The following is a 10,113-nucleotide window of genomic DNA, read 5'->3' as shown; positions in this document are numbered from 1 at the left end:
ATACGTGTTAATTAGCACCGGCCTCAGACAACAAAACTTTGAGATGACTCTTTATTCAACTAATGCTTCAGTGGAGTAATTAGGAGCTTACTTAAAATAAAAAACAAGTAAATAATAGACGAGGGCTCAGCCCAATCATAAAACTAAAAGAATCACAACTGATTCAAAAAAACTAAGCAAATATTTTGCTTTAACAGACATTTATTGTTTTGCTGGACATTCAAGGCCCATTGGAGTCTTCTAACTATGTACCCATGGGTGTCTCCTGTCTATAAATGTCTGTACCTAAGGAAATAACTCAAACACCAATGAGGCCATAAAAATGTTTTATTACTATCCTTTATTTCATTAACTTAAAAAGCAAAGGTCACAAACAAGGGCTCTTCATGCTTCCCTGGGTTGCAGGTTATGTGAATAACAATTTAAGACAAAAAGTTGTTAAAGAAACAAATATCAAGAATATAAAAGAATATAAAATTAGGCCATACACATGTAAGGGAACAATATGCTCCTGAACCTCTCCACATTCAACAAAGAAGGTCTGACTATGCATGTCACAAACAGCTAACATCCCTGAATGAACAATTTCATTTAATTCTTCCATAAAATGCATCCCCCCGCCGCTTGGCACATTGACCTCCTGCCTTTGCAATAATACGATTTGCCAAGTCGTTAAATTAATACAGTTATTTAATCTGAGCTGGTGTGTGTCTCAGGTCCCCTCTACAGTTAACTGAACAGCTCTTCCATGAAGACACTACAAGGAATCCCATTAATTGAACAGTGTCAATATAAGGGTCCACACATGGGCGCCACTGAATTACCATTTCCACAGGAATTGAGTACCGTGACCATCCAATTCTTTTCAACAATTCCCCAGTCAATCCCATTCAAATAACTGGAGCCGTTCCATATTTTTGTCCCTGTTACTGTAGGTCTGCTGTTGTTTCTAGAAGCGTTGAAATACAATGGAATTATCTTGGCCTTATCATTCGGGTGATACAAATGCAGCACGTAATCATTCAGAATGTAGGGCGCCAACAGCACAAGGCTCTTCACATTCATTGTTCTGACCAAGTAATTGCCAGCCAATACAGTTCTATCGCATAAATAATGAGGCTATTGAATTTCCACTGTATTAGTCCATGACATCAACAATAAGCCCATATTGCAAATAGCGAGGAATAATGGAGGTTTATTGTTCTCCCGTTATCCACAGGCCAGCAGATCAGACCCCTCTCACGATGTCCCCATCACTTTCCTCTGCAGATCCTGTCAAGCAATGGGCCATGTTAGCAATCCAACTGTCAGCACCAACATGTTCTAGAGCCTCGGCCTGCCTCCAGGGGCCTGTTTTGAGAGGGACAAATGATACTTTTCATTACCGTCATGTCACCCGAATTCACAGCATTGTCAAGCAGCACAGCCTCAATCCACGCTAAAGACATGGGGAGAAACAGCTCTCGATGTAGTGCACTTAAACAGGGATGTGCAACGCGTTCAATATTTATAGCCTAGTTGAGAATTGTAATCAGCCCCTATATGACAAGTCACTTATAAAACAAAGATGAAATAGTGGGTGGAATGTGCTTGAACTGTTTGCACTTGTAACACAGAATAAAAAGCATCTTCTTTATTAGACATGAACAGTTAGGCCAGGTCTGTTGTCCTGAACTGAAATGGAGCACAAATTCATTAGCAAAAGAGATGTTTTTTAAATAATGTCTCATCACAAAGTACAGCATAATTTAAAAATAAAAATAAAAAAAACAGGAACACAAGAATTATCTTTTACGGCACACAAAATGTTTACATTTATTTACTTAGCAGATGCTTTTCTCCAAAGCAACTTACAATGGATACTACATAGTGTTACTAGCCCACACACCTTATTCACCAGGGTGACTTACACTACTTACAATGGGTCACTCATCCATACATCAGTGAAACACACTCTATCTGTCACTCACACACTATGAGGGAACCTGAACAGCATGTCTTTGGACTGTAGGAGGAAACCCACACAGACACGGAGAGAACATGCAAACTCCACACAGACTGAGCGGGGATCAAACCCACATTCTCTTGCACCACCCAGGCGCTGTGAAGCAGCAGCACTACTCACTGTGCCACCCTGCTGCCTACAAAAAAGCAATTCTGTTACACAGACTGATAAGAGGAGTCCGGTAAAACCAAGTCACCGTAAGGCCAAAACTCACCTGTCTTTGCTTTGTAAGGTGCCTTTGTGTTTGAGGGAGTCTCTGCATACTGGGGTGTGCATGACCAGGGAGCTGGTGGCCATTGAGGTGGGCATGGGTCACTGGTCGACGAGTGACTTGAGGTTGCCTGGGGCGGGACTCTGGGAGGCGTTGCTGGGGTAGAGCTTGGAACTGAGCAAGGGGTATCACAGGAGGAGGTGTGGGAGGCCGGCGGCCTGGTTGCTGGACCTGCCTGGCCAGAACAGCACGGGTCTGCTCGTTCCGGTTCTGGAAAGGATTGTGGGTCTGAGCGGTGTGTCTTTTTAATGCAGTTTGTGTGAGAGCGCCGGGGGCCTGTGCAGTCGGATTGGCCTTGTTGGCAGTTTGTGGTGAGACCTGCTGCTGCACATTTGCACTGTGTGTCACTGTGTCCACTTGAATGTTTGGGTCCTGTCTCTGACCATCAGGGTTTTGTGCTACACAGTATGCTTGATTGCTCTTACTGTGAGCCACAAGCCTTTGGGATGTTATTGGCTGCGGAGAGGAAACCGGGTTAGTGGGACCTGGCTGGTTGACACGTATCTGCTGGGGACTTTGCAGGACTGTTTGTGTCGGAGGGTTCTGACTGGCAGCTACAGGAGCAGAGCTGTTCTGTGGTGCATGTTGCTGCTGGGAGTTTGAGTTCGGTGCACGAATGGGTCCTTGCATCCCCTGGTTCTGAGGTGCTGGGACAGTGAGCAGGTTTTGGTGGTGAGTAGTGACATTCTGTTCTGTGGACTGAGTTTGAGTTTGCATTTGCGGTATAACTGTGTGCCTAATGGGGTCACGTGTGGCTGTCTGCATGGTTGTATGCGTGATGGTCTGGCCCCTGGGCCCACCAACGGATCTGGGCACCATTGGCCTGGACTGGGGGTTGGTGTTCTGGCTTTGCCCACTATGCTGGGACTCTGTGGTGCTGGAGGAGCTGTTTCCCAACTGCTGCAGGGTGGAGGGTCTATTGGGATAAGCAGGGGTGCCATGAGGGTTGTCCCAAGGTAGCTGTTGGGACTCCTCTGGGGCACGCCTGGGAGAAGAGGAAGGTTGAGCTTTACGGGGGTTTGTCCAGTATGTCTGTGTCATGGCATTCCGCTGATCAGTGCCTGTGCAGTTAGTAGGGTGTGTTGAGTCTGTCTGAATATGTGCACCATTCCGAGTGGCAGAGCCTACAATACCGTTCTCTGCAACGATCAATGAAGCTGTCTGTCCAGATTGTACAGCAGGACTCAAGGGCGGCGGGGCACTCGGTACGAAATTCATAAGGCTGTGATGGTTAGGATTTGGTGACAGGGCAGCATTGGGCTGATCTGCGTTAGCGTTCTGCAATACATCGGTGTTCTGCTGGTTCGGAGAAGCATTTAAATTAAGGTGGATAGTTTGTGGTTGGATGGTGTTACCGTGCTGCTCTGTGGGAAGAACAGTGTTGAGTGTCACATGGATCGCCGGGGCAAGTGAACCAGGTTGCGTGGGCCCAGTCTGTATGAGAATGCTGGATTTTGCTGGCTGAATGACACTGTTTGGGTTCTGCTGGCTGTTGTGCTGCATTGTGCTCAGGTTGTGCTGACCACTTGGTGCGACTGTGTCCCCACTGACACGCCCTTGGTCAGCAAATGTACTGGTCTGGTGAAGACCATGGGGCTCTGGGGCACTGGGGTTCTGGAGACCATTCTGTTGCACTGTACCGGTTTCTTGGTGGCCCTTCTTTGGGAGAGCATAGGCATGATGTTGACTACAGGCAACTCTGTCACGATGGACAGAGTTATGTAAGGGGGGGTCTGGGCGTTGCCTGCAGGTTAAACTGCGGGTGGGTTCTCCAGTGGGGGATGTCTGAAATGGTGGTCTCTGAGTGAGGTGAAGATTAGAGATTACATACAGCTAATTACATAGATGCAGAAAGACATTAAGCTAAGATAAAGGCTAAGGCAGTGTTTCATACCCTGGGTTGGAGGTTTCCATTCGACTTTGATTTCCTGGTGTCTTGTCTGAGTCTGTGCTTCTCTGTAACAAGGTGCAAACACCATTAACATCACCTCCACAATGGCCACAGCAGTCATGCACAGAGACATGCAAGCAAGCGAAATCATAAACAGGACAGGCAGATAGTGACAGATCTCTCAACACCCTGAGGCTCACGCACTCTTCCTCCAGTGTAGCAGCAGGATGATGGCAATGATGATTAAGATGATGGCCAGAACACAGCCAATGACAATTCCCGCCACTGCACCAGGACTGAGACAAGTGCCTGGAGGAAAGCAAAGAAAAAGAGTGATAGAGAGAGAGAGAGACAGTAAGAAGAGGGGTGGTGCTGTATCTGTGGAGATCTGTGGTAAAAGTCAGAACTCTATTTACTGGAAGTGCCATGTGTTTAACAAAGGATTTATTGAAGCATCAATGTTAACACTAGTCTAATCATTGACTCCTAAAAGCAACAGCACCACAACATTATAGCTCACCGACAACAGTCAAGCTGATGACCTGCTGTGCTGTCTTTGTTGTGATCGCATTGCTGGCCACACAGACATATTCACCACTTTGACTGTAGGAGATGGACTGAAAGGTGATCACACTGCCGTTTAGTGGGTCTGCAGTCACGGATTGACCATTTTTTTGCCATGAGAATAGGGCAGGGGGCAGGGAGGCGGACTGACAGGTGACTTTCACCATCTTCCCAACTTCCGCCTGGCCTCCTCCCACACAGTTTACCTGAGGATCTAACTGCAGGGTAGGAGAGTCTGGGCCATCTGCACAAAATAGAAATAAAGTCAACACAGACGTCATGATGTCTGTCTTTGTCTTACAGAGTACAGAAACTTTGCCAAAGTAACACTTGCTGCAGCTAAGCTATATTCTGCAAAAACTAAATTCATTTGTTAATTAAGTTTTATACTTTTTTCTTAAAAAAATAGATGGGCAACAACTGGTACTTGGACTCACAGCGGTTTCTTTTTCTCCCTTTCTTCATTGTTATGTTTATATGTTTTTTTTTTCTTCTCCTCAGCTGCCATCTGCTACCTTTCTATCTCCAGTATCGCACCCTGTAACACTGTATCAATCCCTGGAACACTGTCCAGTGCTCAAAATATTGTGATACTTACATGCATTAACTAACCCTACATGACCTGAAACAAATTATGCAATGCAATGAAATGTATATCTGATGCTTTTCTCCAAAGTGGTTTGCAACTATTTACCCATTTATACAGCTAGGAAATTTTTAATGGAGCAATTTAGGGTAAGTACCTTGCTCAAGAGTACTATACCCGTAGGTGAGATTCCAACCAGCAACATTCTGATCTGAAAGGCAGCAGCTATAACCACTACACTATCGGCTGTCCCCCAACAGTATAATCATAATTAGAAATTAAAACCCTGTAGTAAATATTTATGAAAGAGTTTCCAGTACTGACTTAAATTGTACGTGAGGTGAGGTTGGTTATGAAAAATGTATATACTGTAAATGAAGTACAATCACTCCCAGTAGGCAGTGAAGTTAAGAAACAAGGTAAAGTAAAATGGAAGAGGAATTAGATTAGAACCATGGTGATTTACATTAGACAGTGAAGACAAAAATCACAGTAACTCACAGTAGACAGTGAGGCTGGCTGTGGCAGTTTTAGCACTGACAGGATTGCCGACTGTACAAGAATACACCCCTGTATCACTTCTGTTGCCAGGGTTGATCATCAGGGACCCCCCTGAAACTGTCACTCTAGAGTTCGGAGTAATGGTTGCTCCCCCCTTTCCCCAAATCACTGATATCTGTGTGCCCTGTGTCCAGGTGCAGGTCAACGAGATGTTGCCCCCCTCCAGAGCCACAGACGGTACGAAAAGATTCACTCCATTAACAGCATCTGTTGTTGTAAGACAAAGTAAATACTTCAAGATGGGTGGACAAAACCAGAGGCGTGGCCCTGCTATGAGCAAAAATGTTCATGACATATGAAATAACTCTCTGTTCAATACCTTATTAATTGCTGATTATTAGAACCATCTCATGTGCACTCCTACTCACTCCTTTCCGCCCACTTACCATACACTCTCACCTCGACAGAGCGTGAGTTTTGCCCCAGCCCTGTGGCACCAGAGGGTACCACGGTGACAGTGAAGTTCCCAGCATCCATCAGCTGGACGGAGCTGATCTGCAGCTGTGTGGCTGTGATATTGACTCTGCCATTGAACTGTCCGCCAGAGCTCACCACCGCACCAGCAGGCACCCACACGCCCAACGCAGCCCCGCCTGGAGAGGTCCAGCTGATCGACAGCACATTTGAGATGGTGACCACTGTGATTACCGCTTGGCCTCCAGTCTGCACAAGCACTGGTGCCGTTTGGAACTGGATTGGGACCGGATCCAGGGACAGCACAATAGAGGAGAGGACTGCTTAGAGAAAGGGACAATAATAAATGCAAGCAATTTATATTTCTCAGAAACCTATGAACATATACAGAAGGACAGCAGAAAGAGAAACATATGACATGAAACCTTTTTCATTGTCATAGGGGGACTGATTCAATTGCAAATACAAATACAGATTCAGTCTAAAACTAGATTGCACCTGGGCAGCATGAGCAATAATATAACATGTACCAGTATACCATAACAATATCTGGAAAATGTTTTCAAGTGTGCCATTGTATCTACAAGAACAAAGATTAGAACAGTTAAAGTAACAGTATATTCCGGAACACTTAATTTATGTGAAAGCTGGACATTGAAGAAACAGGATGGGAAAAACATTAACTCGTTTGCACGCTGGTGCTGGATGAGACTTTTAAGGACACCATGGACAACCAGGTGAACAAACAGCTGCATCTGGGGCCGAATCAAAACAGAACTGTCACTGGAAGCCCCAGTGATGAGACTGAGGTTATTATACTTTAGACGTGTCGTGCAAAGAACTCTATTTTTCTCTGGAAAATACATAAATGGAAAATGGAAGGAAAAACATGACAATCAGTGACCAGATAGGTGAACTCAATGACAACCACAACGGATACCTTCCATTTAGTATAAGTAAAGGACTGGACATTCTGGAGACACTATATTTATGTAGCTGACATCAACTTGACAGCATGTAATAATTGTCAAAATACTGAAAAATTGTCATAGATAAGCATTTCTAGTTAATTAATTACTGTTACTCCTGAAGATTTACTTGTGATATCCCTTGATTTACCAGAAAACATTGGATACGTCAAATTTTCAGACACCGAAAGCCTATTTTCCATTATTTAAATGGGAAGAAGAATAATGTGTTCTCAGCCTACATAAAAAAACAGAACCAATTTCCCCAAGTACCATCAGTACATTTTAAAATATCAACATAATAGCACAGCCTGCCTTGAGTGTGCTTTTGGCACTTGCCTCACAGAGCACACACATGTACCCAACAGGAACAGTAGATCAGACAGAACAACACTGGGACAATGATTCCCCAATGCAAATTCACTTGTCTGCTCAACTGTGTATACACAGGGGCAGCACTGTATTATAGGAGATCCACAGCTCTCCCCACTGCCACAACAATAATAATCAACCCATGATTTCAACTCATGAATCCATGAAGGTCACAGGTTCAATTCCCACCTCCAGCTGTAGTACCCTTGAGCAAGATACTTACCCTAAATTGCTCCAATAAAATTACCCAACTGTATAAAAGGGTAAATAATTATAGGTAGCATAACATTGTAAGTCGCTTTGGAAAAAAGGGTCAACTAAATGAATAAATGTAAATGATTTCAGAATGATATAAAACTTCATGATTATCAGACAATTAATTTGGTTTTTAATAGGTATGCTTGTAGGCAGTGAGTTTCACAAACAAATTGTGTTTTCCTTATACTCAGTAGACAGCAACAGACATAATGCCAATGACTACATTACTGTACGTCTGCTTTACTCATACAACACACACACACACACACACACAACCGCTAGTCCCATACGGGGTCGCGGGGAACTGGAGCCTACCCGGTAACACAGGGCGTAAGGCCAGAGGGGGAGGGGACACACCCAGGATGGGACGCCAGTCCGTCGCAAGGCACCCCAAGCGGGACTCGAGCCCCAGACCCCCCGGAGAGCAGGACTGTGGTCCAACCCACTGCACCACCACACCCCCCCCCATACAACACGTGACTTTTAAATGTTTTTTCTTTGGATAGGCTAAAATTTGTTATGGATTTTTTCTTCCATAAATCAAAAATTGTATATCAAGAGCTGTTATATGATAGTTTCAGAAAAAGAATTTGCAAATCTAGTGATGTGTGCACGAGGTTTCATTCAATCCGTCGTAACATACGTACCATTCAATATTGTACGTAAATGTCTGTGTACGTTTACATTTTTTTTTCAAAAAAATTGTTGGATGGTGATCAGGAATAGTCTATTTTGAGTTTTATGCACCTACTCGTGCGATGAACATTGGTGCATAAAGTGGAAAGAAACAAACTAGGTTTACTTAAGAATCACATGTCTGCAACAATGTCTCTTTCTCCTAACATAATGAACACATTATATTTACTATGAGATGTAAGTCGCTCCCGTCCTGGGTATGTCCCCTTCCCCCTCCGGCCTTACGCCCCGTGTTGCCGGGTAGGCTCCGGTTCCCCGTGACCCCGTATGGGACAAGCGGTTCTGAAAATGTGTGTGTGTGTGTGTAAGTCGCTTTGGAGAAAAGTGTCTGCTAAATTAATAAATGTAAATATAAATGTAAATCCAGCCCTTTGCTTGCAACTGTTGAGTCACTGCATGATATCGCTGTGACCATGTGTGACACTGCTGCGAAACTGATATGATGCTACCAAAACACCATCCCACTTCTGTGGCACTGACAGTTGTTACCGTTGTTGCAGTGTATGATACTGAAAGTTCCAGTCAAGGAAAGACACTCCCAGGCCAAGCCGAAGACAGACTGCTGACTGAGTGAAGTGTATGTTGACGCTGAAGGAAATACCAAATAAACATGTCTTGGGGTTTTTCCCCCTAAAGACAAGAAACCTCCACCCTCCATAGCTTCCCTACAGGTAAACAAGCAAAATAAAGGGGCACTAATCAAGAAATTCAGTGGAAAAAAAGGAGATGTGGACTCCTCCTCACCTGCTAGAACAGCAAGAACAACAACAGCTCCCATTTCCTCTAAATAAACAGTATACCTGGAAAAAAAGTTTTGTATCAGTACAAAATCATACTTACCATATATGACGGAAAATCATGCTCAATTCACATGGTTCATATTGAATAAATTTTAGGGCACATAATGCATTTACCTGAGTATGTCCTCTTCATGTTTGCTCTTTGGTTTGTTGTGGAATCACTTGTTACTTGTGTTTTAGATTTAGATTCTTTTCTCCTCTTTCTCACCGTCACAGCTGACTGTAAACCACGCCTGGAATTTTAACCTGTCAATCCTGTTCTCCTGGGGTGTTGGAGGTAGGGCTCCACCTTCATTCTACTCACCTGTCCACTAAAACAGGCAACGCTGCAAATACAAATACATTTCTGTGTTACACCACTTTAATCTTCAAAGATTATAGAAAGTGATACTATAACGCTGAAATCTATTTGCATTTGAAGTGTGATTACATTGATTTTATTTTAAATCAGGCTACGTATGTGTCACTGAATTACATTTATTATAGCAGGTTTGCATCTTATGGAAAGTGAAGTGAGCAGCTGTGTAAATGGAAGGTGTATGGGCAGTGGGAAGTACACTCACCAGGGCAGGTGCTAGGTGGGGTCTGGGGTGGTCATTACCCCTCAGATTTTCACTTTGTCCCCCACTCAAGTAGAGGCTTTCATAATCTGACTAACTAAAGGTATGTCGACTCATTACGTGTCACTGCCTGCCAGACAAAGCGGTCTATAACGAGGGCTGATACT

General features: G+C 44.1%; 1 protein-coding gene across 2 annotated transcripts; it reads right to left on the bottom strand.

Annotated features, from left to right (window-relative positions):
* Positions 1–335: 335 nt before the first annotated feature.
* On the bottom strand, positions 336–9,573 carry LOC108919110 (carcinoembryonic antigen-related cell adhesion molecule 20). 2 transcript variants are annotated; one of them, XM_018726884.1, is made up of 9 exons: positions 9,501–9,573; positions 9,331–9,386; positions 6,265–6,612; positions 5,819–6,085; positions 4,688–4,975; positions 4,372–4,476; positions 4,171–4,232; positions 2,220–4,076; positions 336–1,350 (listed from the first exon to the last, which is right to left on the bottom strand). In XM_018726884.1, exons 2-9 carry the CDS (start codon positions 9,362–9,364, stop codon positions 1,324–1,326), a joined length of 2,988 nt encoding a protein of 995 aa, XP_018582400.1. In that variant the 5' UTR covers positions 9,365–9,386; positions 9,501–9,573; the 3' UTR covers positions 336–1,323. The 2 variants fall into 2 exon arrangements, with proteins under 2 accessions (XP_018582400.1, XP_018582402.1); XM_018726886.1 differs by having other exon boundaries at positions 2,220–2,486.
* Between the last annotated feature and the right edge of the window lie 540 nt (positions 9,574–10,113).

This window comes from Scleropages formosus, chromosome 18, assembly GCF_900964775.1.
Source record: "Scleropages formosus chromosome 18, fSclFor1.1, whole genome shotgun sequence".
Taxonomy (NCBI): Eukaryota; Metazoa; Chordata; class Actinopteri; order Osteoglossiformes; family Osteoglossidae; genus Scleropages; species Scleropages formosus.
This window is presented reverse-complemented; position numbering and strand designations above follow the sequence as displayed.

Coding starts and splice junctions, on each gene's coding strand:
- LOC108919110 (XM_018726884.1), bottom strand. CDS start 9,364: ATGGGAGCTGTTGTTGTTCTTGCTGTTCTAGCAG. Junction 6,613..9,330: donor TGTTCTTGCTGTTCTAGCAG/GTGAGGAGGAGT, acceptor TTCTCTAAGCAG/TCCTCTCCTCTATTGTGCTG. Junction 4,477..4,687: donor CATCAGCTTGACTGTTGTCG/GTGAGCTATAAT, acceptor GCTTTCCTCCAG/GCACTTGTCTCAGTCCTGGT.